The 27,816-nt window shown below is 58.4% G+C and overlaps 10 protein-coding genes across 10 annotated transcripts; 6 read left to right on the top strand and 4 right to left on the bottom strand.

The window, feature by feature from the left end:
• Positions 1-166: 166 nt before the first annotated feature.
• SPRG_03388 (hypothetical protein) lies at positions 167-1,534 on the bottom strand. The gene is made up of 3 exons (XM_012341963.1): positions 1,244-1,534; positions 932-1,199; positions 167-885 (listed from the first exon to the last, which is right to left on the bottom strand). Exons 1-3 carry the CDS (start codon positions 1,519-1,521, stop codon positions 205-207), a joined length of 1,227 nt encoding a protein of 408 aa, XP_012197353.1. The 5' UTR covers positions 1,522-1,534; the 3' UTR covers positions 167-204.
• A 121-nt stretch (positions 1,535-1,655) lies between these two features.
• SPRG_19486 (hypothetical protein) lies at positions 1,656-5,228 on the top strand (the record flags this gene model as incomplete). Its single annotated transcript, XM_012342021.1, has 9 exons — positions 1,656-2,336; positions 2,391-2,549; positions 2,596-2,750; positions 2,802-3,482; positions 3,536-3,832; positions 3,900-4,066; positions 4,118-4,576; positions 4,632-4,737; positions 4,793-5,228. The coding sequence occupies 9 exons, from the start codon at positions 1,656-1,658 to the stop codon at positions 5,151-5,153; spliced, it is 3,066 nt and encodes a 1,021-aa protein (XP_012197411.1). The 3' UTR covers positions 5,154-5,228.
• Positions 5,229-5,486: 258 nt separating this feature from the next.
• On the bottom strand, positions 5,487-6,593 carry SPRG_03385 (hypothetical protein; the record flags this gene model as incomplete). The annotated part of the gene is made up of 2 exons (XM_012341962.1): positions 5,838-6,593; positions 5,487-5,811 (listed from the first exon to the last, which is right to left on the bottom strand). The coding sequence occupies exons 1-2, from the start codon at positions 6,500-6,502 to the stop codon at positions 5,487-5,489; spliced, it is 990 nt and encodes a 329-aa protein (XP_012197352.1). The 5' UTR covers positions 6,503-6,593.
• Positions 6,594-7,165: 572 nt separating this feature from the next.
• On the top strand, positions 7,166-8,267 carry SPRG_03384 (hypothetical protein). Its single transcript, XM_012341961.1, has one exon. The coding sequence runs from the start codon at positions 7,286-7,288 to the stop codon at positions 8,249-8,251; it is 966 nt and encodes a 321-aa protein (XP_012197351.1). The 5' UTR covers positions 7,166-7,285; the 3' UTR covers positions 8,252-8,267.
• A 234-nt stretch (positions 8,268-8,501) lies between these two features.
• SPRG_03383 (hypothetical protein) lies at positions 8,502-9,151 on the bottom strand. Its single transcript, XM_012341960.1, has one exon. It carries the CDS (start codon positions 9,144-9,146, stop codon positions 8,520-8,522), a length of 627 nt encoding a protein of 208 aa, XP_012197350.1. The 5' UTR covers positions 9,147-9,151; the 3' UTR covers positions 8,502-8,519.
• A 101-nt stretch (positions 9,152-9,252) lies between these two features.
• Positions 9,253-16,824, top strand: SPRG_03382 (hypothetical protein). The gene is made up of 15 exons (XM_012341959.1): positions 9,253-9,442; positions 9,494-9,748; positions 9,791-10,361; positions 10,408-10,609; positions 10,670-10,963; positions 11,012-11,285; positions 11,339-11,716; positions 11,775-12,409; positions 12,461-12,572; positions 12,627-13,648; positions 13,695-14,252; positions 14,298-14,600; positions 14,653-14,896; positions 14,943-15,044; positions 15,089-16,824. The coding sequence occupies exons 1-15, from the start codon at positions 9,278-9,280 to the stop codon at positions 16,697-16,699; spliced, it is 6,726 nt and encodes a 2,241-aa protein (XP_012197349.1). The 5' UTR covers positions 9,253-9,277; the 3' UTR covers positions 16,700-16,824.
• SPRG_03381 (hypothetical protein) lies at positions 16,762-19,157 on the bottom strand. Its single transcript, XM_012341958.1, has 7 exons — positions 17,999-19,157; positions 17,903-17,949; positions 17,492-17,858; positions 17,185-17,446; positions 16,997-17,140; positions 16,929-16,949; positions 16,762-16,888 (listed from the first exon to the last, which is right to left on the bottom strand). The coding sequence occupies exons 1-7, from the start codon at positions 19,134-19,136 to the stop codon at positions 16,789-16,791; spliced, it is 2,079 nt and encodes a 692-aa protein (XP_012197348.1). The 5' UTR covers positions 19,137-19,157; the 3' UTR covers positions 16,762-16,788.
• A 1,329-nt stretch (positions 19,158-20,486) lies between these two features.
• On the top strand, positions 20,487-21,615 carry SPRG_03380 (hypothetical protein; the record flags this gene model as incomplete). The annotated part of the gene is made up of 2 exons (XM_012341957.1): positions 20,487-21,559; positions 21,588-21,615. 2 exons carry the CDS (start codon positions 20,487-20,489, stop codon positions 21,613-21,615), a joined length of 1,101 nt encoding a protein of 366 aa, XP_012197347.1.
• Positions 21,616-25,611: 3,996 nt separating this feature from the next.
• SPRG_19485 (hypothetical protein) lies at positions 25,612-26,262 on the top strand (the record flags this gene model as incomplete). The annotated part of the gene is made up of 1 exon (XM_012342020.1): positions 25,612-26,262. The coding sequence occupies one exon, from the start codon at positions 25,612-25,614 to the stop codon at positions 26,260-26,262; it is 651 nt and encodes a 216-aa protein (XP_012197410.1).
• Positions 26,263-26,577: 315 nt separating this feature from the next.
• SPRG_03379 (hypothetical protein) lies at positions 26,578-26,981 on the top strand (the record flags this gene model as incomplete). The annotated part of the gene is made up of 2 exons (XM_012341956.1): positions 26,578-26,915; positions 26,966-26,981. 2 exons carry the CDS (start codon positions 26,578-26,580, stop codon positions 26,979-26,981), a joined length of 354 nt encoding a protein of 117 aa, XP_012197346.1.
• Positions 26,982-27,816: the final 835 nt, after the last annotated feature.

Genomic DNA, 27,816 nt, shown 5'->3' with positions numbered 1-27,816 from the left:
CATCTAGCCGCAGGTAGTCTTACTCGAAGACGGCAGGAACGAGCAACCAGCGCATCACTCGTTCAAGAACGCTTGTTCACAGAGTATCCTCCACCGTGGAATGGTTGCGTCGACCATAGAGGTCGTCAGCTGCCACCGTGTGTTGCTTTCGTCACGTAGCACAACAGATAAAGTCATCCTTGCGAGCATCACACTGTCCCTAGGCTAGAACCGCAGCGCGCGTTGGGTTGGCACCTCTGGCTCGTCGTCGTCTGCCGGTACGCGCTGTAGTTCCGGGCGCGGATGCCAGCTCAGTCGCTCGATCGAGCTCGTGACTTGGCACAGCCGCGCGTCCGACGACGTCGAGCTCGGTGGTGTCGTCGGCCGCGCCGAGCTCGTCAAGTCGTACTGCAGCATCGGTGTCGGTGGGCAGAGCGGCCCAGCTTCGTCATGCGCCGCAGATGCTTGTGTCGGGTCGCGCGCCAACTCGGCCGTTAACCTCGCAATGTTGTCGCACAGTGCGGACCCTGCGAGAACATGCAAGTGGCTCTGCTCCACAGCCGACGCCAGCGTCGACGTCGCCGTGGGCGAGAGCGACGTGGCACCGCCAAGGCCCCGAAGCGCGTTATGTAGCGCTTGGATCGCACGGTTGGTGGCCTCAAGCGCACCGAGGATGCCACCAGCGTGCTTGGACTGCAGCACGGGCGGTGCCCGTGCATGCGCCTCGACGGTTTGGAGGACGCTGGCAAAGTCATGGACGGGGCACTGGGCCAAGGCGCTATCGACGTCGCGCCACTGCTGCAGTAGCTTCTCGAACGTCTCTTGCCGGTCGCGATGACCCGATTCGGTGAGCACGCCAGGCGGCACGCGGTCCTTCCACGCAGTGTACTCGGCGAGACGATGTCGCTACGTACACGCTTGGATCCGGCCTCGTGCATGCACATGCATGTACCTCCTTGTCTTGGATCGCGGCCGCGTCGCGTGTGAGCTCGTTCGCTTTGCGTTTCCACGCGGCTTGAAGGCGCCGTCGACGGTGGGCCGCGGCTTCAATCTGGCGCGTCTTCATCGCGATCTTTGCCTGAAGCGTCTGCAGCTGCTGCGCGCTTTGAAGCGTCGGACTATGCAGCAATGGACCCCCGACGAGCGACTGCATGGCGATGGTGGAGAGTCGCCACAAGAGATCGACGGCGCGCGTCGGTTGCGTCGCGATCGCCGCCAGCCTACGCAATGGTCATGACTTGTTTCATCAAGGCGCCAAGCGCACCGAGACATGTTGCTGCTGCCGATGGGCAGTCGCTTGGCGAGCACGAGTGGCTCGAGCTGCTGCTGGAGCAGCTTCTTCAACGTCGTCTTGGTGCTGGGCGTGAGCGGGAAGAGCGTGCGAGCTGTGGCCTCAAAGCTGGCGTCGCACTGCACGCAGAGGAAGTGAAGCGCGCAGAGCACGTCCGTCTCCGTCGGCGCCGTCAGCTGTAGCCCGCCATCGTACCCGAGGAGCTGCAGGTTGCGCCGGAGCAGGTCCACTTTTCGCAGCGCCATGCTCATGTTCGCGGCCAATGCCACGTCTAGAATGCCGAAAACAAGAAACATGCCACCTTTAACGATGCATTCTGGGAGGTCCTATCGCTTTGTAGAGGTTGACGACAGAGTCGTCGATCTTGCGCAAGCCGCCCCTCGCCATGCCCCGGGACCGCCTGTCGAGCGACCTCTCGTCGGGGCCATCGCGCTCGCGCAGCAACGCGCGAACGTCGACCTCGTCGGTGGCCCATGACATGATCCCGCTGCCGGCGTCGCTGCGGTCCGGGCCGGCGGCGTCGCTCTTGTGCCCGCCCATTGAGGAGCTGCCGACCGATGGCATGATCCACGCCGAAGACATCTTCCGCGAGTCGTTCGAGAGCTACACGAGCGACTACGACACGAACGGCTGGGAGTTCTCGTCGTCGCGGTCGCTCACGGACTTTGCCATGTCGTCGCGGTCGATGCACGACTTTAGCGCGTCGTCGCGGTCGTTGCTAGACTTTGCCGCGTCGTCGCGGTCGCTCCACGAGTTTGCCACGTCGCGCTCGACGCTGACCAACCGCATGTACCGAGCGTCCAACTCGGCGCGCGAAAGCATGATGCTCGAAGAGATCTCCGAGACGGACCTCTCGGCGGTCCTCGACGAGGAAGACGAAGAAACCATCATGCACGAGAAGCGGTCCAACTCGATCATGTCGGAAGACAACGAGTTCAAGCAGCGACAGGCCAAGTCCCGCTGGGCGCAGCAAGTTAAGCTCAAGGCGACGCGGTTCCTGGAGGCCTCCAAGGCGCAGCTCGCCGCGAACCACTCGAGCTCGTTCAAGAAGGGGTCGTCCCTCGATGTACATCCTCCTCCTCTACCTCGTTCGGATGGCGTGTCTTGACAAGGATCATAGGCAGCGATTGCAGCAGCGTCCATGCACCCCGAAGGCTCGACACTTCAAAAATGGAACCGATGGCTTTATGACCACTACAGCACCAACGTCAAGAGCGTGCCCACGTCATGGGGCAAGGTGCTGCAGCTGCCCAACACGATCGCCAAGTGGAACCGCGAGGTTCACTCCACTCGAGGCCGTCATCCCTTCTATCTCACGGTGTTAGGACCCTCAAACGTCCCATCCGATCGAGCCGCTCAGTCTTGTCGCGCTGGAAGAGGTCGTCAACACGCCCAAGATGATGCGCTACTACGCATCGTGGCTCCAGACCGAGCAAGACCAGTGCAAGCTCTTCTTCCTCTGCAGCCTCGACGAGTACCGGTGCGCCTATCGCACCTCATCATGCTCATCCTCAAATTGATGCTGCGGTAGCGTTTTTTGGCGCATGGTGGTGCAGCAACCCGACATGACTGCATCGTCCAAGTCGCTCCTCGCCATGAGCGACGAGAACAAGAGTCTTCTCCAGACGTACGGCCAGAAGCTCTTGCTCAAGTACGTCACATCAGGCTCACAGTTTTACGTCGGCGACGACATGGTGGTCCATCTACCCGCTGTGCAAGCCGACATTCACCACGGTGGCGAGGCCGCGCTGCATGCGTTCGACCAGATCGCACGCAACGTCAAGCAGCACCTCATGCGGACGTTTCCGTCGTTCCGGACCACCGACTTGTACGCGGACATGCTGGCGAGCGTCGAACGCACTCTCTTGCCGCTGGACGCGATTCTGCTCAACCGGCTGCTGTGCAACTTTTTCTGGCTCTTCCTCTTCCAGCACCAGTACCACAACGAAGTCGCGTTGTACATGGAGATCCAGTACGACTTTAAGCGACTCTATCGGCAGTACGCCGACTCGAAGCTGCCGCGCAAGACGCGCATGCAGCTCGGGTCGGACGCGGTAGCGATGCTGCAGTACATTCGGCAAAAGTACTTTGATGGGAACGACGAGTTCAACGACCTCGAAGCCTCCGTCTCGGCCGCACACACGCGACTCCACAAAGAGCAAGAACTCATTTTTGAAAAACTCGACGACAACTACGAAGAGCTCTACTTTCGGTACGTTGGGTATCGAGGTGGACATGTATGTTGATACAATGATACTATTGTAGGTTCATCGCAAGCCCGGCGTACGCAGAATTTGCCTTGTACCCGCGCAGCAACTCGGACGACAGCATCCATCGGCTCTCGGAGCTTCTTTTGCACTACGGTCTCCGCGCCCACCCGCCCGTCATGGCTCCCGAGCGGCCGCGGCCGTCGCTGCTCGAGATGCCCAAGTCGTGGGTCTACTCGATCGTGAGCTTCGAGTCGGTCTTCCGCGCTGACGGCCACACGTTTGAGCTGCAATGGATCTCGTACGACGAGCACATGGACCTCGACCAGACGATCGAGTCGTTTCTAGTGCCGTGGTACACATCCCGATTCTGAAATCTGGAATCTGGCATCGAAATCTGACATCGAAAATCCACCGACTAGGTGCAAGGACGCAAATCAGTGCGTCATGCTCAGTCACTCGACGCCAGAACCGATCGCGTTCAACACGCGCGCGCTCACGGGCGAGACCGAGCTCTTTGGCGCCGTCCTCACGCTGTTCAAGCCGTTTCGAGACGACGCAAAAGGCGCGTCGTACTACATTCCCTTTGGTCTACATACTAGGTCGCAACTGTCCGTTTGTATAACGCTCTCTGGTGTAGGTGTCGCCGTCTTCTCCATGTACCCGCTCTTTGATACCCTCCGCGATCGTCTGGGCGAAGCGTACAAGAGCATTGCGCCGTTAACGTCAGCCGCGTCGTTTCATTTGGACGAAGCGGTCGTCTCTGCCATCTCGCGGCCGGTCGTCGACGTCCCGCCGTCGTTACTGGCGTCGTTGCCGCCGCTGGGCTTTTCGATGCACCTTCTCTTTGACACGCTCGACGTCTCGAACGTCCTCACGGTCTTCACCGCCGTCCTCCTCGAGTGCCGCGTGCTCCTCATCTCGTCGCAGTACACTGTGCTCGCCCTCGTGGCGGAGACGCTCCGAACACTCATTGCGCCGCTCAACTGGCCGCACGTGTATGTGCCCGTGCTCCCAGGACGCATGCTCGACTACCTCCAGTGCCCGACGCCGTTCTTGTTTGGTGTGCAGAAGGACCTCCTCGACGCCAGCCTTCTAAGTACGTCCTGTGCTTCTCAACTATCAACTTGATAGTAGTATCCGTTGTCCAATAGGCGAGCTCGGTGACGAAGTGCTCTGCGTCGATCTCGACACGAGCATGGTCGTGCAAGGCGAGATCCCCGTCGGTCTCCCGACGCCCGTCTGGAAACGACTCCACTCGTACGCCCTCGTGCAGAGGAAATGAAAAAAAGCCGATGCAAATGATGCTGAGTAGGACGCTGCGGAGCTGCCTCAAGGCCCACGTGACGCAGAGCGATCATGTGTTTGGGAGCTCGTTTCCGCGCCAAGTGGCGCCGTTCCCCGACGTGCGCATCCGGCTGGCGTTCAAAGAGGCCGTCGAGATGCTCATTGGCACAGGCGACAACGACGAGGGCGCTGACGTACACTTTGGTCGGTTCCGCTATCTCTGGGACGACCAGTACCAGGAGAAAGTCGTCTTCTTTGACGAAGCCGGCTACCTTGCGCTCTCGCCGCTCTCCATGCGGCCGTTCCGGACGTCGTTCATCTCGACACAGGCCTTCTCCGAGTACGTTGTCGTCCGCAACGGGTTCCGCGACAAGCAGCAGCAGCGATGAGAATGCAATGCGATACCTTGTTCCTCCACGCGTCGCATGCATGGAAGGTCATACCATTGGCACAGCAGAATGACCAGATAGCAGTTGGAATCAAAGGCTATTGGCTCTAGTAAAATCTACAATATTGTATAGAAGTCGCATGACAACAGTCCTATTTTTGCGGAAAATATTGCATGAAACAGACAATATCGGGTCGAGAGACAGCGACTGGGGTCTCCATCGGCGTGCATATAAGCACAAAGACGCTCTATTATAGTGTGGAATCGCAAGGACACACGAATGGTATTAGTGTCGTCGGGATGACATGCAGCTGCTGCTGGGACGATGGATACTCTAGTCGCTGCGCGGGCCGAAGAAGATGTAGCGGCGCCAGCCCGACTTGGCAAAGTCGCAGCCGTTCTCCGTGAGCTTCTGGAAGGCCTTGGCAAAGTCCTTGTGCCAGAGGTCCTCGTCCTTGGCGTAGAGCTCGACGTACTTCTTGAACTCGGGGTCCCAGAGGAACGCCATGTCGGCCGGCAGCATCATGAGGTCACCCGTCGGGTCCTCGTACTGCTCGGGGCCCTTCCACTTCTTGATCGTCCACTTGTTCTCGATGAGCTCGCGAAAGTACTCGTTCGAGAACGTCGTCTCTGCGCGGGTCCACGGGCCCGAGTAGCCGCTGCGGCTGGGGTAGCAGCGGCCGACCGCGTGGGCGCCGACGAGCGCAACGATCTCGCGGTCGTTGAAGCCCATGCGGTAAAGACGTCGCGGATGTGGCTGATCGTCGACGGCTTGGAGCCCATGTCGGCGTTCGGGAGACGATCATCGGGCGTGACCTGCTCGCCGACCTTGGCATCCTTGCGGCCAAGGTGAAACGGCACCTCAGGGCCGCCCATCTCGGCGATCGCAACGACACCCGAGTAGATAAAGAGATCGGCGTACGAGATCTCGGGGTGGCGGGCCTTGACCGACTCGAGGCGGGCGATCGCGAGGTTGAGGCCGGCGTTGCCACCATGGCTGATCTCGGGCTCGTTGCGGATGGTGCCGCCCTTGGAGCCGCCCGAGTGGTCGTGCTTGCTGTAGCTGCCCGACGAGTGCCACGCGAGCCGCACAAAAGTCGGGCCCATGGCCGGCTCGTCGTCAATGAGGTCGACAATCTCCTTGCGGATCTTCTCGAGGTTGACCTTGGCTTCTTGCGCCTGGAGGAGCGAGGCCGTGACGCCGGTCGTGACGAGGAAGGCGCCGGCCATGGCCGTGGCCTTGGAGGTCGAGCTCTGGCGGGCGGCAACGCTCATCGAGCGGGCGAGGAGCCGGGGCGCGCCGGCGCGGGCGGCGACGCGGGTGGCGCGGGACGCGGCGGTGCGGAACATGGTGCAGGCGAAGGCGAATTGGCAAATGTGGCGTCAGTACGATCTTATTGCAAGGCGCACCTAGATCGCGCCGCCGTGCGTTCGTGCACCCTTTCCACATACTCTAGATTTGGTTCCCATTGTTGAATCAGGTGCTCTTTTTATGAAAGAGCACCTCGCACCCAAGTGCAACCTGGTCAGGCTTTCTGCCCGAGCGAAGGATCGGGACGTTGAAGGCAACGGCTCCGGCACCTCATGGCGTCTACCTGCATACTACGCTTCATGCGCATAAAGGTATGTCTACCTACCTCGCTTATCAACGTACCAAGCTCTTCTTCTTGATGCATGGCATGCATCAAGACCTCGCTCGTCTTGGTGCCCATGTGGTTATCGCATCGCCAGACGATGTGCGCAAGATGCAACGATCGTAGCACCGGTGCACAGATGGCGAGCTTGCTTGACGTCATGCATCGCTATCACGTCAGAGCCGCATCGCGAACCTTCCGGGGCAACGTCGCGATGGTTCGCCGTGTCAGCCATGGATGAGCTTGCCGTCTGGGGCAAAGTCGTACATGTCGCACGGTTCGCGCACCTCCAATTCGCTTCAAAGAAAATCATGCTATTTGTATGTAGCACGAGGCACCAGTGCGCGCGCATAGAGCGCACGACCATCATTCGATCCATCGGTGGACAAGCGCCTCCAAATCCAGGGTTGTTCCGAGGGCCGTCGGATCGCTCGCGATCTTGATCGTGCGCCGCCGAGCACTTGGTCCATTCTGCATTTCGCCAACAACCAGTAGCATCATGTTCCGCACTGCTTTTGCCCGCGCCACCCGCGCTGCGCCGCGTGCCTTTGCCCGGTCGCTCAGCGTGTCGTCGGCCCGGCGGCCAGCGTTCGCGTCGCCGAGCACGGCGCTCGTCGGCGCCTTCTTCGTGACGACCGCCGCGTCCATCTCGCTCTTGCATGCCAAGGAGGCCAAGAAGCCCGACCTCGACCAGATCCGCAAGGAGATTGTCGACCTCATGGACGACGACGCGTTGATTGGCCCGACCTTTGTGCGGCTCGCGTGGCACTCGTCGGGCAGCTACAGCAAGCACGACCACTCGGGCGGCTCCAAGGGCGGCACCATCCGCCACAAGCCCGAGAGTGCCCATGGCGGCAACGCCGGCCTCGACATTGCCGTGGCGCGGCTCGAAGCCATCAAGGCCCGCCACCCCGAGATAACCTTCGCGGACCTCATCATCTTTTCTGGTATTGCCGCGATTGCTGAGATGGGTGGTCCGGACGTTGGGTTCCGCATCGGCCGCAAAGACGTCCAGGCCGGCGAGCTCGTGACGCCCGATGATCGTCTTCCGAACGCCGACAAGGGCTCCAAGCCGTCGACGATCAGCCACATCCGCGACGTCTTTTACCGCATGGGCTTCAACGACCGCGAGATCGTTGCGCTCGTCGGCGCCCACGCGGTCGGCCGCTGCTACCCCAGCCGCAGCGGCTACACGGGCCCGTGGACCCGCGCAGAGACGACGTTCTCGAACGAGTACTTTCGCGAGCTCATCGAGAACAAGTGGACGATCAAGAAGTGGAAGGGCCCCGAGCAGTACGAGGACCCGACGGGCGACCTCATGATGCTGCCGTCCGACATGGCGTTCCTCTGGGACCCCGAGTTCAAGAAGTACGTCGAGCTCTACGCCAAGGACGAAGACGTCTTCTTTGCCGACTTTGCCAAGGCGTTCCAGAAGCTCACGGAGAACGGCGTCGCCTTTGAGTAGACGATGAGGAGACAACTTTAACTCTTGTATAACTAGCTATTACCTCGTATATAAGTTCTTATGTTGATTCGCATCCAACAATATGGACACCTGCGTCAACAAGAAGATGACCTCATGGCGTCTATGCAGATAGCCCCTCAAGAGAAGGAAACAATTGACGACAGACCAAGCCCTTCCAGGTCCTCCCAGCCTCGCATTGATACTCTCTGCTTCGCTGAGATTGAAGAACCGTCGACACACCACCGTCTGGTTGAAAGCGCATCAACGCCTACACTGCTTGGCCGTAGAGGTGCTGAAGGTGGTTGAGTAGCTTCACGGGCGACGTCGAGGAGAGAAGGTTGATGACCGCGGGTGGCATGTGACCGCCGAGGTCCATGTGCACGATGAGTGTCACCTGGCACGAGTGCGCAGTGATGGGTCGGAGGATGTAGCCCGAGATGTGCGTGTGGGCGCGAACGAACGACGGGTTCTCGGGCATGCTTGGGAGCTCGATCGACTTGGTGCCAATGACGATCGCGTCGCCGACGACCTGCTTGCAGGTCACGACGAGGAAGTCGCGCGCGGTGGTTGGGAATACGGGCTTGGCCTGCACGTACCGGACCGACGTTGCACCGAGGTCTCTGAGCACGCGGCAGTTGTCAGTCATCTCGTCAAACGTGCTCATCTCGTCGGCGTCGGCGAGCTTGGCGGCCAAGACCTCGGCCGCGCAGCCGATCGTCGCCGTCGCCTTGATGCAGTTCCACGCATTGCCCGCGACGACGCCCCGCGAGACTAGGACGCCATGCGACAGCTTAGCCTCGCCCCACGTCGTGCGTGGGTCTTCGTTCGCGTCCTTGGCGAGCACCTCGGCGATGCTTTGCTGGCCGAGCGCAAGGACCTTGGTCGTCTCCGCCATGGTTGCGCAATGCACAGCCTGCTCCTTTCGGCATTGTCCGAATCTCACTCGGATGTCCTAATTAGTACCGAGCAAGGCCGATCCTGAAACGGCTTTGCCGGTTTCACACGGGACAGGCGGTCACTTGCAGCATGTGCCTCCTGGCCAGCGCGGCGTTGCTCATCTCGGGCGTCGTGCTCGTCGCCTACGGCGCCATCTACGTCTCGTACCATGCGCAGCGGATGGAGAACGTCGCGGGCTTGCGCTTCGTACCCAACGCCGCCGCCAACCCGGCCGGCTACGCGGCCTTTCTCGCTGTAACCACCGAGAAGTGGCCACCACCATCTGGATGTCTAACCGAACCGTAGTCGCCGACGCTGGGTGTCCAAGGCCTCGAGCCGCAGACGCGCAGCTATTATGTCTTCAACATCACCAACATCGACGCCGTCGTGGCGGGAACCGCAGTGCCACACGTTCAGCAAGTCGGTCCGTACGTCTACAACCAGACCTCTACCAAAAACAGCGTGCGCTTCAACGGTTCAACTGTCTCGTACAGCGTTGGGACGACCTTTGTCGAGGTTCCATCGCGGTCCAACGGCTCGTCCAGCGACTTTGTGTACACGGTGCGCGACGAGTCCAAGCTCGAGGAGTGATCCATGCTATAGGTCAACACGTCGTATGCGCGAACGCTCGCCAAGCTCGAAAACGCAGGCTTCTCGGAGCGTCTCCTCGTCGCGGCGCATGCGCAGACGCAGCTGTCGGCGTACGTCGCCTACCTCGAAGGCCCGATGCTCGCGTTCACCAAGCAGCGGCTCGCGCTGCCGTACCTCGCAACCATGGCGCAGACCGTTCGCACCAACGCTCTGCCCTCTGCGCTGACAAAGTTCCAGGCCCAAGTGGCGTCGCAGACACTGCCGCAGAATCTGTTGCGGCTGATTGCAACGACGCGGCAGGCGTACATCCCGACGCTCCTTCGACCCATGTACGAGGCCTTCCTCGTCAACTATGTGCCGACGACGCTGTCGAGCCACGTCGCGACGCTCCAAGTGCAGTCGGTGCCGCGCGTTCTCTCCAACGTCCAGGCGCGCCTCGCGGTCGAGGCGGTGCCGACGATATTGGCCCACCGTCAAGCGCAGCTGCGGTCGACCGCGGTGCCGGTCGTGCTCTCGAGAATCCTCGACCGCCTGCCGACGTACATTGCGTTCCCGTACTTTGCCCGGGACATGATGGAAGAAGGTTCACTTTTGACTGTAATCATGGGCGACTTATGCTTGCGGAATAGCGTGCTTGGAAGCCGTGCCGTCGATGCTGAGCACCCTCAAGGCCGGCGTGGTGCAAGCGTACATCGACCAAGGCGCGTCCTCGGCCACCGCGCAGCAAAACACCGTGCTGCAGTGGCTCTCGGCGGCCGGTCCGTGGACGAATCTCGATGCGATGGTCGGCGGCAACCCGACGGGGCAGCCCCGCTACGGCTTTGAGCTTCGGTCGACGACCGAGTACGAGAATCCCAAGTTGTTGGTTGGACGACTTTCATTATGATCTAGTCCGTCGCTCGGTAACATGGCGCTGAGCACCGACGTCGGTAACTTGCTCTTGGGAGCGACGACCAACCTCGACTTTTCGCTCTTGGAGTATTCAGCCACGGACCCCACCCATGGGTTCGGGCTATGGAAACAGGTCGTCGCGATGGACGAAGCGGCCATCACCGCGCTCATCGCCGGCGTCAACAACGAGGTCGCGCTCCCGGCCAACTATATCACACGGTCGCAAGTGCTTGGCGTCCGCGCCTACATTCTGTCGTGGAGCAAAGGCGCGATGCTGCACCGCGACCGTCAGCGGTGCATAATTTCTCTGTTCCGCGCTTTCTCTAAGAAGCGATGGGCTAGGTACTGGGCGACGACGTACGCGCAGCGCACAGCGGGCAGCGCCAACGAGCCGAGCGTCGATGTCGATTGGGTCACGCCCGGCGTCCAACCCGGCTTTACGCTGCCATCGACCAATCTCGGTCTCTCGGACGCTCAGTGCGCCAAGCTGTGGGACGCGACGTTGGCGCCCTCGTTCTTGACGCCGACGGGGTATGTGACGTGGACATCCGCCGCAGCGTCCGACAGCGCCGCTGCGACCACGCTTCGATCCACGTTTGGCCTCTCGTCATCACAGGTGCCTTGATTTGCTTGGCATACATGTCGACCATCAGCTCTTGTATATGGTAGCTCGACGGCGTGCTCGCGTGGATCCAAGCCCTCACGTCCAACGCCAGTGTGAAGACGAAAGCGATTCGCCACTGGGGCCTCGGTGGCACGTGCCCAACGCCGTTCAACAACGTCTCGAGCTGCGCGACGTACCAGCTCGAGCCAACTCTGGTGACATCCGTATCTGGCTGGGAGCTCCCCAACACGGCCAATCTGGTGTTTTCAGAGGCCCTCGCCGCGTACCTCTGGGATGCGACGCAGCTATTCTCGTTTCTTCACCTTGCGTCGGGCTACAATAGCTGGGTCAACGTCCTCCTCTTGCCGACGGGCCTGAGTAGTCTCACAGCGTCGCTCACGGCTCTCAACCTCGGCACGGTCTCGGAAGACCACGTGCGCCTGGTACCCCTCCACGATTTACGATTTGCTGCTTTTCCAGACCGTTTAGAGGGCTCTGTAGGTGGCGATATGGCTCCAGAGCTGGTCGCACCACCCGCTGCTTGCACAAGCCATGGACCAGACGTGGCGTGACCCAGCAACGTACCCGTTCTTGCCGTCGACGACGCTTGCCTCGCTCACGACGTATCATGTCAACCGTCCGGCGCTGTCGGCCGCCGCTGCCGCGTACTTGAACAGCCCGAGCAGCGCCTACGCGGCCATCAACAGTGCGGGGTACGCCGCGTGGATGCGCTCGCCGTCAAGTGCTCAAGTCAGCGCGATGCTCGCGTCCATCAACGCGCAGCTGCCCGTGTTTTGCGCGCAGCTGCTCGGTGGCGCCAATTCGGCCTTGTTTGCGACGCCGCTTCTCACCTCGTGTAGCGATCTGACCACCGCCGACATGACCGCACTCCAAACCTACGTCCAGAGTCAGCGAACCGACGCGTATATGCTGCAGGCGCTGCGCGATCAATGGCGCTGTGGTATCGCCCATTGGAACCTCGAGCCGTACCGGTCGGGGCTCCAAATCGGGTGGGAGCTCTGCCGCAATAGCTCGTGCAACCTGTCGCTGGTCAACGGCACGACCTGCGCCGTACCATCCGCCGCCGCGAGCTTGTGGGACGCCGCCAACGCCCTCTCGTTCCTCAATCCCGCCGTGTACTGTGATGCTGGCATTACCAGATCTGGGATGAGATTTTTATGGTGTAGGTACCAGACGACGTGGCTGGCCGCACAGTCGTCGGACGCCGCAATTGCAGCGCCCGCCAAGGCAACGATCGTGGCGGGGCTTGGGCAGGCGTCGTGGCTACCGTGGATGGATGTACGCTTTGTTTACAACATGTCACATGATGGACAACTTGTCTGCTGTGTTTAGGTCATCTCGCAGTGGCTGGCGTCGTGGGCGACACTCGACTACACGAACCGGGATGTTCTCGGTCTCTGGTTGAAGGCAGCGTGCACGGCTCCGACACAGGTTTCGCAGACGCCGGTGACGACGACGACGGCGACAGCGTCCTGCGTTCCGTCGACAACGACCACGTCCGATGCGGTGCAGTACACCAACTTGGTTGTCGGTGGGCGGCCCACGACGTACTTCGTCTCCAACTTTGCCGAAACGAGCTACACCGATACGCCCACCGTTGCGATCTCGACAGCAACGACCGTCGTCACGTGCACGTCGACGACGACGACGACCACAGCAACGACGACGACGGTGACGAATGGGCCGATTTGCCTCCATTCGGACGTCACGCCCGGCCTCCCTTTGCTTCAGCATGGCTTTGAACTCGGCGCGGTAACGTCGACGATCACGATGACTTTGGTGCAGCAATTCCTCTGGAACCCGGCGAACCCGGCGAGCTTTCTCAACATGACGGCGCTCAACACGCTCTGGGTGCCGGCGGCCACCAACGCGACCAAGGTGGCCGCTCTCGCCGCGCTCCTTCCCGGCGCGTCACTGGCCGACGTCACTACGATTGTCCAATGGCTGCGCGCGTGGCGCACCAACCAGCTCATGTCGCTCTTTGCCCAGACGCAGTGGATCAACCCGTCGACGTCTCTGCCGCCCTTCAACCTCGATCCGAGCGGTGCGACGATCCAAACCGGTTTCGAGCTGCGGTTCACGTCCACAGAGGCGAGTACGTACCCGTCACTGGTGCAGGCGCAGTACCTCTGGTCCTCAGCGAGCGCCTACTCGTTCTTGAACACCGCGACGGGGTTTCCAACGTGGGTCCAGGCGTACGCTGGGCCGCTTCCGGCGTCGGAAGCCCTTGTCGATCCGCTCGCACGGGCGCCAACGACGACGAGAACGACACAAACGGCCAGTGCATCGGCGATAGCAACGCTCCAGAGTGCCACTGGGCTCTCGGCGGCCCAGATACAAACAATCTCGAAATGGTAAGTGCGACTGCAAATCTGCAGTCGCCTTCTGACAACCCAGTAGGCTCGTCAATTGGGCCAACCACCCGTTTCTCTGGGGTGTCCTTTTAAGCCAGTGGGTGTCGAAGACAACCGTGTTTGCATCGACGCCGTCGACGCTCAACCTTGCGGCACTCGATGCCTCGGGCGCGATGACGTCCCTGACAGGGTTTGAACTCGCGACGCCAACAAGCGTGACGTTCGCGCAAGCGCGGCAGCTCTGGAATGTTGCCAACGCAACGTCCTTTCTCAACCCCAATGTGCTGGTTCTGTGGTGCTTTTGCCACCCGCAGATCACGGCAGCGTGCCCGCACCTCTCGGATGCCACGGGGCAGCTCCCAGCGACGGCAAATGCGTCGGCGGCGTCGGCTCTCACTCGATTCGCGAGTCTCGCGCCGGGGTTCCAAATGAGCAGTGCGCCCACCGCTGCGCTCGCCCAGACGTTTGTCTCACTCGCGACGGGTCTCACGCCCGCCGATGTCACGACCGTATCGCTCTGGCTGTTCCAGACCCCCCAATCGTCGTTTTATCAGTTCTTACTCCAGTCGCAGTGGGCGACCGCAGGGCTGCCACTCTATCCAAAGTAGGCTCGTCGTGCTTGCGACACTTGCGAAATGGGATCATGTAGGAATGCAGGGTACGAGCTCGCGTTCATCTTCAACCTCACGGCCACAACACCCCGCAACGCAACGTCGGCGCTCCTTGTGCCCAACACTCCAACGCCATGCGCCCCAATTGACGCCGTCGTCGCCGCGCAACTGTGGCAGCCGGCGTCAACCACGTCGTTTCTTCACAGCGCCGGTCTCTCTGCGTGGCTGAGCGGTACCATCGTCGTGCCAGGTCTCGCTGCGTGCCAGAAGACCCAGGTGACCAACTGGCTGCTCTCGTGGCAGGGCCACCCGTTCCTGCGGCAGTTGACCGAGTATTCGTGGTGCGTCGGCGACGTTAGCTCGTCGATTGATGCCTGCGCGCTGTTGTTCTAGGTACAGCACGCCGCTGCCCTGTACGCAGTCGCTTTTTGGATGCGAGCGCGGGTTTGAACTGGCGCTGCCAACCAGTCTTCCGTCGCCGACGACGCTCCCGACGCTCGGTAGCATCGCCGCCGTGGTCTGGGACGCGCAGTCGCCGCTTTCGTTCTTGCACCCTACTGGCGGTCTTCTCTGGAAGACGCTCCTCCTCGGTCCTTGCGGGTCGACCTTTGCCAACGGCACGTGTGCACCCGCGACCGTAGGTTACCTGCACGGCATCTCCCTTGTGACGATGTACTTTCTAGTTGGCGCCGGCGTCAGCGAGCTCGTACCTCGTGGGCCAGCTTGCCTCGGCGCTCGGCGTGTCCGTCAGCGACGTTCGCACTTGCGTCTACCTCATTGGCCAAGTACAGCGACTTGCCACTGTACACGGCTCGAACCTCTTGCGTAGGTATGGCTGCTTCAGTTGCTCGACAATCCCGGGTTCGTGAGCTACGCCTTGGCGGCGACGGGCGGCGCACCGAGTCTGCTGGCGCTGCCCATGCAGCAGTTCGTGAACGCGTCGGTTCTGTCGATCAACGCGAGTGCAACCGACGTGGGCGTCGTCAGCCAGTTCGATGCCTCCACGTACGTTCAGTGGAACGCGACGAGCCATGAGTTTTTCAACGCGACGCAGCCCGCGCTGGCCGGCATTCCCGAGCTGAGCGTCTACTGCGCCCGCGCGCCAAGCGTCTTTGGCGTCGCACCCAGCTGCGCACTCCACCAAAGCTACACACTCGACCACCTAACCGCCCATGGTCTCCTGCATGCCTTCAACGACATGACCATCGTTCGTATCAACGGAGTCTCGGTCGCTCGCGGCGTCGTCGTCCTCGACGCGTTCTTGGCGCAGCCATTCGAGTCGCCGGACGCGTGCGCGGCGGCGGCATCCCGCATCACCTCCATCTTCCCGACGCTTGTCGCTTCGACGGCTGCTCGCTGCAGTAGCGTCGGTCCAAGCTACCTCTTGATCCTGCCCGGCGTCGCGCCGCTCGAGCTGACGGCGGTGGCGCCGATCCTCGATTTGCAGGCGTACCTCAAATACACGGCCACGACGTTTGGCTACGCGGCGAGTGGGGGACTCTATGTGCAGACGTCGGTGGATTCACTCCTGTGGCAGAACTCGGCCGCCCGACGCCTCCGCCCGACAGCGACGATCACGCTCGCCAACCTTGGTTTCGGCACCGGCGATGTGCTCACGACGGCCATCACAGCCAACGTCTCGGACGCACCGACGAGCAAGGCGGTGCAGACGTACACCTTCAACACGGACACTCGCGCCGGGTTCTACGGCTGCCTCGTCGCAACCAACGGCGAGCTTGACGCCAACAACTGCACAACATCGGACGGCTCGGTCTTTGCGCGAGGGGCGACGCCGTCGACGCTGACGTTGCGATCGCAGTCGCAAGCCCGGGACGTCGATTTCAAGTATACCGCACAGATCCCGTGGATCGGCGTACCCACGCGGCGGTACGTGGAGGCCACTCCGGCGCTCACCAACGTCTCGCACCTCTACGACGACCTGCCATTGCTGAGCTCATCTCCCCACCTCCACAACGTGACTCCAACCGTTCCCTTTGCGACGGGGTTGGCGCCAAACGCCAAGATGCACACGATGCTACTGGACATCGAGCCAATCTCCGGCACGACGCTGCACCGACGCGACGCGTGGATGCTCAGCATCGCGACAGGCCCAACGTGGCTGTGGCACCAAGGCGTGCAGCCAGCGTACGTGCCACTGACGTGGGTCCTCCAGGAGCAAGCGATCCCATCGGCGTCCGCGAGCCTGTACCGGGATCTCACGGCGCCAGGACCCATGGCCCCGGAGAAGGTGGCCATCTGGGAACTCGTGCTGGGCTTGGCGTTCGTCGGGCTCGGTATCTACGCGCTGCGGCTCCTCTCGCGCGCAAGGTACAAGGACACGCTTCTGATCAAACCCGTGGCCGAGATGCCACCGATGCTCAGTGAGGCGGACGTACACGCGACCGACGACGCGCTGCCCGACAAGACCAAGGCCATCTAATTGTTGCAGTCGTGATCTGCACTCGATCGACTATCAACTTGATACTTCACTCGATACAAACACTCGTGTACAATCATCTACTTTTTTCATTAAAGCAGCCCAAAGCCTTCGGATTGCGTGATCGCAAGCTCCAAGCGGTCCTTCATTTTCTCGCGCGTCGCGTACTCGGGCAGCAAGAGGTGGTTGAAGCTACACACAAATGAGACAACTTGTCTGCGATCAATCGTACCAAGTGTGCGCGGTGGGCAGTCTAGAAACACACAACAATAAGAACTCGGGTATTGGAGCGGAGGCTACCTGTCCGAGTCGGGGCCATTCCGCGAGATGACAAACACCATGTTGGAGAGGCCGCGGATCGGCGCGCGGTCACTGCCGGTGCAAAATTTAAGCAGCGCCTTCTTCTCGTCGAGGCTGAACGCGTGCACGACGCTCCAAAAGTACCTAGTCGCAGGGTGGCATCCAACACCGTGACAACGCATGCGTACTGAATGCATTGACTCTCGGCCGAGAAGCCATCGTCGTAGTGGGCGACTTCCTCGAGCGCTTCAAAGTCCAATTCCGGGCTGCCGCAAATGAGGAGCTCGAGCTCCTCCGGTCGAAAAAGCTCGAGCGCATGGCCGCCGCAGACAAAGTGGAAGCCGCGATGGAACGCCCCGTACTGCTGCGCGACCGAGGTCGTCGTCACGTACTCGACGTACTTGGCGACGTACTCGTGGCGGTTGGCGGTGGTCACGGCCATGTCTTTGCCTAATTCTGAGTTTGAGATACGACTTTTGGAGGACGGAAGGCGACCGCCAGGAACGAGCTCGATCGTCTTGACTTGGCCAAACACTTCGTACGAAAGCTCAAACGACCGCTGGAAGACACTCTCGACATCACCCTCAAATGCGAGGAGCTGTCGCAAGCCCTTGCCGAGCGCCGGCTGCGACGCTTCGAGGTCGGCCAGCGTCACGGGAAGCCCCATGAGCTTCTTGTAGACAAGCGATGGAAAGTGGAGCTCGAGGATGACGCCGTTATAGATGGCGAGACCGAGAAGCACACCAATGAGCTCGAACTCGGTCGTGCTCTCGTACGAGTCGCAGTTGAACCAGAGCGTCCGCGTCTCGTCGTCGGCGGTGAACATGCCAAAGTTCGGGTCCAAGAGCTGCCGTGTGATAATCTACAATCGATGGTCAATATCGTCGTATCCTTGTGTTTGTATGCCTGAAAGAACTCTTTCTGGACGCCGCCTTCGTCGACGCCTTCTTCGCCTAGTAGCAAACGAAGTGGGTACACTTGTAAAGATAAGGAACGTCGCACCGATAAACTTGACTTTGAGGGGCTTCTTGAGCTGCTCCGAGGTCGCGACTTGGACGAGCTGCTGCAGCGCGTCTTCGATCACGCGCTCGCGGCGCACACGGAGCACAAGGTACGGGTGCACGTGCTGGTCGGCCTCGGCCAGCGACGACCGAATGCTGTCGTGGACGCGGACGTTCTGCTGGTACTCGGCGTCAAACTGCAGGATCTTGCTCTTGGACGCAGCGTCCAGAATGAAGGCAAAGTCGCAGAAACTCAAGTCGCTCAGCTCGCGGCTCGAGATGCGTCCGTGCTTGTGCGTGAGGTAGATGGCCGACTTGACATAGTCCTGGAGCAAGTTGAGCTCCGTGTTGGCGGCGTCGTTGTAAAAGGCATCGTAGCTTGCAAAAGGCGACGCAGCGTTGATCTCGACGAGGAGCCGGATCATGTCGCAAGCCGCAAAGATCGTGTCCATCTTGAGCTCGGCGCCGACCAGCGAGAGCGTGATGTACTGCTGGAAGACGTCGAGGAGCCGGTGCAGGTCGTCCGCGCCGAGGCTGCGCCAGTGCGCCGCCATCGCGGCCTTCATATCGTCATTCAAGTAGTACATGAGCTTGACCATGCCGCCTACGATCGACCGGTAGTCCGGGTCGAAGAGCAGCGGGTGCTCGAGCATGACGAAGAACTGGTGCAAGCTCTCGACGGACGTCCATTTTTTGCTGTTGGTCCAGGGCTGCGTCACCCAGGCGTTCAGCGCGTTGCCCAGCGTGTTGGCGAGCGACGGCTGCCCGACGAGCCAGGCAAGACCTTCCTGGATCTCGGCCCGCGAGTGGTGTGGGAAGCAGGCGGTGTTGAGCGTCTCGGACTGCGAGAAGACTTCGTACACGACCTTTTGCAGCGCCGACATGGAGAGCGACCCACTCTGGAGCATCTCGAGTGTTAGCACTGAAGCTGGCGCGGGTGCCATTGGCGCGGGCGGCGGCTGCACTTGGTTCCCGCTGTCCGTCATGTCGTGGTCGTGCACCGTCGCGGGCTCCTGCACCGACGATTTCTCATGCATGCGCGTGAGGGCTTGGGCTACAGCGTCGTTCGGGTCAAGGCCATGGGCTACGGCTTCAGCGTAGAGCTCCTGGAACTGCTGCTTCAGGGCCTCCGTGTCCATCGTGGAGTCCGTGGGCTAACTTTTCGAGATCTGCCGTCGGCTCCGGGAAAACTCCGGCATTTTCTGGAAACCTCTAGCAATACATACGGCAAGCTCAATCATTTTTCACAGGTATGGATGCCGAATTTAATTTCTAAATGTGGCATCCTAACAGCGTGCACCCCACGTCATCAAGAAGCCCAAGGACAAGCACTGGCATCGTTTCGGAAGGTTGATCCGGTGCAAGCACATCTGCTAGTAAGCATCTGTGCCGAGCCGCCGTAAGCGCAGGGATTACCGCTGGCCATTTCAACGTGCGTCCCTTTCTATCCGTGGACTGTTTCTCACTTGCGCGAGATCTTGAAGACCAGCGACGACACCGTCCTGGAGGCTGGCGCCACCAATCATCTTGGTTTGCCGAGCTCCGTGTCGATTTTGGTACAAATGTATCCAACCTCAAGATGACGCAGATGCAGTTGGCGATGTGTAGGTGTCCGCTTACATGCTTCGACGTAGTAGACAGTACACGACAGCTCCAGCCACGGAAGAATCGGTGGCACACTGGACCTGTATGAGGACGACCTCTCGAGACCAGCCAGACTCGCATGCGCCAACGCTGCTTGATGCATGATCATCCAAGGTGCTTATACATGTAGTGCATTCTGCTACTTGGAATACATGTTTACAATGGAAGCAACGGGTGTAGTAGACGGGGTTCGCACCACATAGATCTTGCGCTTATTTTCGGCACCATGCCCAACAAAACCGGATCACCCGATCACCTGGAGGCATGACGCGACAGCTGCGGCCGTTGCCTCGACACGCTCGTTTCTGTTTCTTTGCCACGCAGTAGAAGCGTCCGTTTACGGACCTTGGCCTGTCTGTCTGCCGTCGTCAATGCAGCGATTTGTAGCTGTTGAACATGGGTTTTCTAGGCTGTACACATTGTCATTAGTTTGGCTACTGTGTATGTGCATTGGTCAGTGAAGGAACAATCTATAAGGCAGTAGACAACCGACAAGGTGTCTACAGAAAGGAAAGCACAATACAGTGTATGGCTGCTATGCATACAGTGTATGCATGTCACCGTACAAGCGGATGATCGAAGATCGAACTTCGAGCACAAAGGCGCCAGTGAAGGCGATTGGCCAATTTGAAGGAACGGCTAGGGGCCAATTGCCTGTGGGCGTGTGCTTCAGAAGTGTTCGGCTTCCAGAAGTTTCTAGACCTGTATTGAATGCATGTGAGCGGTGATGTTGTTCGAAGGGAAAAGTCTTGAGTGCCTCCGGCACTCACTACAAGATTTGCCAACAACTGAGCTCTTCTACCTCTTTACCACGCAAGTCAATATTTCAAGTTTCAAGTACTCGTATGAGCCCTGCCAAGAAGCTGAAGTCGGACGAGCAGCTACTCGTGTTCAACGGCAAGCCCTCCAGCTTCACCGGTTGGAAGCAGCGCGTCACGCAGCACCTCGAGGTCCGGTCGTACAAGGAAGAAGAAGATCATCTCGAAGGTCGCCGCAAGTGCAAGCCTTTCACGAAGTACTCGGCGTGGCTGAAGCAAGTCCCGGACGAGACGCCGTTGACGGACGAGCAGAAGGATGAGAAGGCCTACCAGACTTTCGAGTTCAAGCGCAAGCCTGCCGAGATCCGCTCGATGCTGGCCAACATCTTGCCCGAGCAGTTCGTCCAGCAGTACGGCGACGACTTTGCGACGATGCCCGTGCACGAAATCTGGTCCAAGCTCGAACGCAAGTATGGTATGTCCACCGTGGCAACCTTGCTTGATCGGCTCCGGAAGCTTTTCCGCACTCCGCGGGAGAACTTCAAGAATCTCGAGACTGCAATCTCGACGATGAAGGTCCAGCGCAATGAGGTTAACAGCCTCGCGCAGAAAGGCCTCGGGTGTGACTTGATCTCGGAAAACCTCATGTTGTGCTTGTTGCTCGCGGAACTTCCGGCTGAGTACTACGGCGCACAAGTGGCTTTCGAGAAATCAAAGTTCACGCTCGATCGTCTTGAACCTCGGCTCATCTCCATATTCGGCGACCGCTCGAAGAAGGAGATCACTGCCATGAGTTCGACCAACGCCAATGACGAACGTCACGTGGACTCTGTCCAGTCGGCTAAGTCTAAAAGGGGCACGGTCAACAAGAACTCTGGTCAGGGTCAGAGCCAGGGAAAGGGAAAGGGGAAAGCCCTCGTGGGCAACCGCAAGCGTCCTTACGAATCTGACCATGAGTCGGACTCTGAGGAGTGTCACTACTGTCGCGGTGCCTACAACCGGGGTGGCCCGCACAAAAAGGACGAATGTCCTCTGAAGGATTTTGATCGGAAGCAAATGAAGCTTTTCCGATCGGACTTTACCCAGAAGGGGCGCTTCATTGAGGAGCCCAGTAAGGGTGGCACCAATAAAGGTGGCAAGTCCAAGAAGGTGCGCAAGGGGTCTGAGTCCAACGTCGATGCGACTAAGACTGAGGACAACGGCGCAGCTCCACTGACCTTCGAGGTCATGGAAGACTTGGAAGACATGGACGTCGACAACGCAGAGATGCAAGTCGATGCTCTAGTCTCCAACTCGGGGGAACCCGATCTTAAGGCGATCTCTTCGTCTCTCCAAGAGATCATTGAGGACATGGACTCGACGTTACGTCAACACTATCCATGGCTTCTATCTGAAAGGACTATGTCTAACCATGAATGGGTTTTAGACAGCGGATGTGGACAACATCTAACGGGAAGAAGGGATTTGTTCTCGTTACTTAAGGACTCAACACGAATTGTTTTTACATTCGGTCAAGGGTCCAAGTTGTCTAGCAACCACATAGGAACTGTCCATGTTGGCTTTGACTCTGTTGATGGCATTCGCACTTTCCGAATCCACAACGTGGCCTATGTGCCAGGCGCAAAGTCCAATATCGTGAGCGAGAACGGTCTCAAACATGATGGGTACCAAATCGTCACGAGCAACTGCGCTAAGTACAAGTATGTCCTTCGGGATGGTACTTTGCAGTTTGTTGGAGTATGCATTAAGGGAGCCTACTATATCAAAGGGTACGATATGGGCGAAAGGCAGCAGGCATGCAATGCAGCCAAGTTGGCACCAGTGCAACCTACGGCGATCACGCGTGCACAAGCAACTGCATTGTTCTACGAATGGCATGTCCGTCTCGGACACATCCACAAAGAGTCTCTCATAGACATGATGAGCAAAGGAAGGTGGATGGAATGCCACAGCTACCTTCTAAGGTGCTGACCTCGCTTAATTTCTTCTGCCATACATGCGCTGCCATGAAACACAGAAGAATGAGCTTTAGGAACTTGAAAGGCTCTCGATCTGAGGTCAACCTGGGGACACTACACATGGATTTGTGTGGTCCCATGAAGCAGGATGGCCGTTATGGAAACTCGCATCAATGGAAGTACGGACTCACGATGATAGACGATCACTCGTCTCATCGATGGAGCTCTATCCTGCGGAAGAAAAGCGATGTTCCAAAGGTCGTCAAGGACAAGATCGCTTCTATCGAATGCGAGACTAAAGGAAAATCCAGAAGATTCGTTCTGATGGTGGACTCGAGTTCGACAATAAGGAGCTCGAGACCTTCTACAAAGGAAAAGGGATCAAGTACGAGAAATCCAACCCGTACTACAAGGAAGAGAATGGCAGTGCGGAGCGCGACTTTCAAACGAAGTTTGCAAAGGTTCGATGCGCTCTTATGGATGCCAACCTCAAAGCTAAGTGGTGGCCTGAGGCCTTCCACTACATGACGTATGTGCAAAATCGAACACCTATGCGTCGCTTAGGCAATAAGACACCTTTCGAGGTTTTGTATGGGAAGAAGCCAGACTTATCCAATGTTCACATTTGGGGAAGTGTGTGCTACGCTAACATCCCTACTGAGGTCCGAGCTGATAAGAAGCTATCTGCTCGCGGCACAAAGTGTCGTCTCCTCGGCATTGCAGAGGATTATAAAGGGTACCGTCTCTTGGACATCTACAACGACAAGGTCATTGTGTCCAGAGATGTGGTCTTTGACAGCACCTTCACGAAAGAAGTCGTGTCGAGGTCGTTCGACCACGCTGTTAAGGAACTGTCCGAGAAGGAAAAGATGGACATTAAGGACTTACTTTCTGATGCCAACCGCAAGCGACCACTTGAGAGCGAGTCTCAAGGGGCGGTGGGAGCTAAGAAAGCGCGACGGACCACTGAAGTGGTGGGAGCTGACGAAGGTCAGAGCTGTAGTCATGCGAATGCTGGGGCTCCAAGCCCTACACGCAGACCTACACGTCCTCCCAGTCGTATTAAGGCAAGGAAAGGAAACCCGCGACTCCTCGTAAGATAGGAAAGAGTCCGCGGAGCATCAACGAGGCACTATCTAGGCCCGATAAGATGCGATGGGTTGAGGCGCTACAAAGCGAGTATGACTCTCTCATGGACAATGGCACATGGAAACTTGTGAAACTACCTAAGGGGCGCAAGGCTTTGCCCTGCCACTGGGTATTTAACATCAAGTACCACTCTGATGGGAATATCGAGCGGTATAAGGCCCGCTTGGTAGCCCAAGGCAACCACCAGGAGTTTGGCGTCGACTGTGACGACTGCTATGCCCCTGTCGCGCGATTTGAATCCCTACGCCTCGTGTTGGCTATCGCTGTCATTAACGACTTCGTCGTCGTCCAGATGGACGTTTCGACAGCGTTTCTCAACGGCTGGCTACCGAAGGGAATGAAGATCTACATGCGTCAGCCTCACGGCTTCGTCGTGAAGGGCTCCGAGCACTTGGTGTGTGAACTGCGAAAGAGTCTCTATGGTCTCAAGCAGGCGCCTCGGATTTGGTATTTGGTTCTTCACGAATTCCTCACGCAACTTGGTTTCGTGCGTTGCCATAAAGAGTACTGTCTGTATGTCAGACGGGTGGGAGATGAGATGGTCATTATCGTCGTTTATGTCGATGACTCGACTATCATGGCCAAGCGACGTGAGGTCGTGAATGCCATTAAGGAAGAACTGAATCGTCGGTTCAAAATGAAGGATTTGGGAGATATCAACTATCTTCTGAAGATGGAGGTTCAAAGGGATATGGACAACAAAACGATGACCATATCGCAAAGGAAGTACGTCCAGGATCTACTGGAAAAGTACGGAATGCAGGATTGCATTAGCGCTCCGACTCCCCAAGCAGTGGGAGTTGAGCTTAAGGCTGAAAGGAATATGACACCACAGCAAATCGCGGCCCAGCCGTTTGATTATAGGGGCTTGGTGGGCTCACTGCAATACCTTGTGAGAGGTACGCGGCCCGACATTGCGAATGCGGTTCGGGAATTGAGCACTTTCCTGTCATGCTACAATAAGACGCATTGGCAGGCGGCACTACGAGTACTCAAGTACTTGAAAGGGACGTCCAACTATGGACTGCGACTAGATGGATCTCAAAGGTCTATGGTCTACGAGGTCTACACGGACGCCTCTTTCGCGTGTCGAGAGAAAGAACGTAAATCCGTTAGCGGGTATGTTGCCATGCTCGCTGGCACTTGCGTGTCCTGGAGCAGTAGTAAGCAGGCCTGTGTGGCGCTGTCTACAACTGAGTCCGAACTAGTGGCACTGAGTGAAGGGGTAAAGGAGAGCGAATGGTTCTGGCAGCTACTGTCAGAACTAGGGTTCACCATGGGGGCGCCTATCCAACTTTGGTGCGACAGCAAGGCTGCCATTGACGTTGTCAGCAACCCTACGAACCACAAGTCCACCAAACACATCGAGACTAGACATCTCTTTGTACGAGACTTGGTCGAAAAGGAAAGGATCCATGTTGAGTACTGTCCAACGAAGGACATGGTTGCGGATCTTCTCACGAAGGCGCTGTCACCAGGACAGTTCCAACAACTAAGGGAAAGGATGGGAGTTCTTGATCTAGACCAAGAGGACTAGCGTTCTTCACAGACCACTGAGTGGGAGTGTTGAACATGGGTTTTCTAGGCTGTACACATTGTCATTAGTTTGGCTACTGTGTATGTGCATTGGTCAGTGAAGGAACAATCTATAAGGCAGTAGACAACCGACAAGGTGTCTACAGAAAGGAAAGCACAATACAGTGTATGGCTGCTATGCATACAGTGTATGCATGTCACCGTACAAGCGGATGATCGAAGATCGAACTTCGAGCACAAAGGCGCCAGTGAAGGCGATTGGCCAATTTGAAGGAACGGCTAGGGGCCAATTGCCTGTGGGCGTGTGCTTCAGAAGTGTTCGGCTTCCAGAAGTTTCTAGACCTGTATTGAATGCATGTGAGCGGTGATGTTGTTCGAAGGGAAAAGTCTTGAGTGCCTCCGGCACTCACTACAAGATTTGCCAACAACTGAGCTCTTCTACCTCTTTACCACGCAAGTCAATAGTAGCAAGTGTATTCGCTAGACACCAACGGCAGACTCAAAATTCAACGCGTCTAGTCATCACGTGGGATGTGGCCCAGGGCGATCGCTTGCCACGATGCTGATGGATGAGATCGCATCGCGGGCCACTCTGCGTTTCTATCGGGAAGCACGCGGTCGACCAAATTTGTGTTTGTGGCGTCGATTCTGCACAAAGTACTACAGTCCACGGCGAACAATCCAACTCTGCCACGGTCGAGAGAACGAGTAGCCGCGGTGATGCTCTTCGCAGATACACACGTCAACAATGTCACGACGGACGAACGTTTCTGGTTTTATATAAGTTTTATTCCTTCAGTCTTATCAACGTCCTCTTAGAGAGAGGCGTTGGATCAACTCAGAATGTTAGTAGGCTGCGTCGACATCCGACTGCGTCCGTCAACTGCAGCTTGAGATTGCATCTTGCGCGTCACACGCTTCCAGCTGGCGCCACATGGTCCACGTCCCTTCCTGAAACCACCTATTCCTCGGTCGCCCTTCCGCGGTCACTGGACCCATTCGCGGCTCTATTGCCCCGTCACACAGAACGACGACGGGATACCCCGGGGCACGCCTCCATTTGGCGTTCGCGGTACGCAGAGCCGCACGAGATGGACAGCTGCAACGGCCTCGTCACCCAGCCAGCCATCCACGCCTTTCGGTCTCGTGTCGCAGTCGATCAGGACGCTGCTACTGGCGAGGGAGCTACGCCAGTCTGCTGGCTCTGGTACACCGCCTGATTAGCAAATTGCACTGTATCAGGGGTCGAAATCTGTCGACGAATCGCTTCCTCGATCCGCGGTGGGTCACGCGGCGTCGAACCCAATGATCGGCGCTGCACGCGATGCGATTGGTCGATAAAATATCGATGCACCAATCACAAGATGTTCTGTGAAGTGGCGCGCGTGGATTGGCTATCGTGACCAGTTGATTTCACAGCCCCAGGCCCACGGTGCACTGCCACCAGGTGGGATGACTCGCTGAGAGTGGCGCGGGCGCCAACGCCGCCTGTGTCCATTTTCGAAATCCCCGGCCAAGCCACAAGCAAACTCTACATGACGTACTACGTCCAGTCGCCCCACGCCCCGCCGACGCTCCAGCGCTCGTACTCGACCGATAGCAACCAGAGCCCGCTGCATCACAAGCGCAGCTCGGCCGACGCGTACCTCCCGAGCGATATGCAGTCGCAGCTCGAGCTCCTCCGCGCGATCAAGCAGCGCAACCACCAGCTGCGCTGCATGCTCGAGGAGATGCAGCCGATGCAAGCGCCCGGCGCCGACGGCCACTACAGCCACGAGCACTATACCGCACAGCTCAACCAGCCCGAAGAGCTGCCCGAGGACCTCAAGGCCATCTTCCTCTCGTACTTTCCAGTCGGTCACAACGCAGCGGCGTGCGAGTTATAGTAGACGCGCCGAGCCATCCCACCTATCTATGTTGTAGCGTTCCTATTATCTAAGATTTATAGTACAAGGCGATCTTCCTTGCTTCCTTCTCTTCATGGCGATGCCCACAGGCCGTCGTGCGAACCGAGCTGGTTGCCCGTGTCGTTAGTAACTCGCGGCTGCAACGCCATCAAAATGGAATCCGAGCAGTAGGACTGCAGACGAGTGTTGGTCGTGTTTCTGCGCGGGCGATGCACATCCGGTCACCCTTGGTCGCCTGTGTGCGAAGAAGCGCTGACGTCGGACAGAGTGGGTCACAAGGACGACGCGTCCTAGGATTCGAGATTCAATATCTGGACAGAGCCTTATTTTGCTTGTGAATCTGAAGCAGGTTTGGTTCCAGCGATCTGAGTTGCTGCATGCGTTGACACGACGGGCGACGACTGCGCCGTGTTGCATGCCATCGTCGCACTAGCTTATTCCATCGACGTCATCGATGAACCACTCTGGACGAAGCCCCAGATCCAATCTGGTCCGTTGACGTAATTCACGTACCTACAGCAACAAAAAGACGACGCGTCCAGTTGCCCAGATTCGACCCGCACCCCATCTTTGGATTCTTTACGTAAAGGATCGCTTCCCCTGCCTCAATGCTGGGATGTGACGGGAGGATGAAAGGAGCTTGATATGGCAAAGCCATTGCAAGCAACACCGAGTCTCCAAAGATCTGTCTCTGGTCAGCAGACGACGCAGACGGAAGCCCTGGAACGTAACGAATCTCGCAGGCCGGTGTCGCCAGCATCCATTTGAGGCTTCCGAACAAGTGTGGATTGTGCAATTCGGTGTACTCAGCGAATCGTCCGCGTCAGCTAGGTTATGGGCTGCACTTCCGTTCGCCGTCGTCGCTAA

This window comes from Saprolegnia parasitica (assembly GCF_000151545.1).
Source record: "Saprolegnia parasitica CBS 223.65 unplaced genomic scaffold supercont2.8, whole genome shotgun sequence".
In the NCBI taxonomy this organism is placed as follows: Eukaryota; Oomycota; class Saprolegniomycetes; order Saprolegniales; family Saprolegniaceae; genus Saprolegnia; species Saprolegnia parasitica.
Note: the sequence above shows the minus strand (reverse complement) of the source record. Positions and strands in the feature narration are given on the sequence as shown.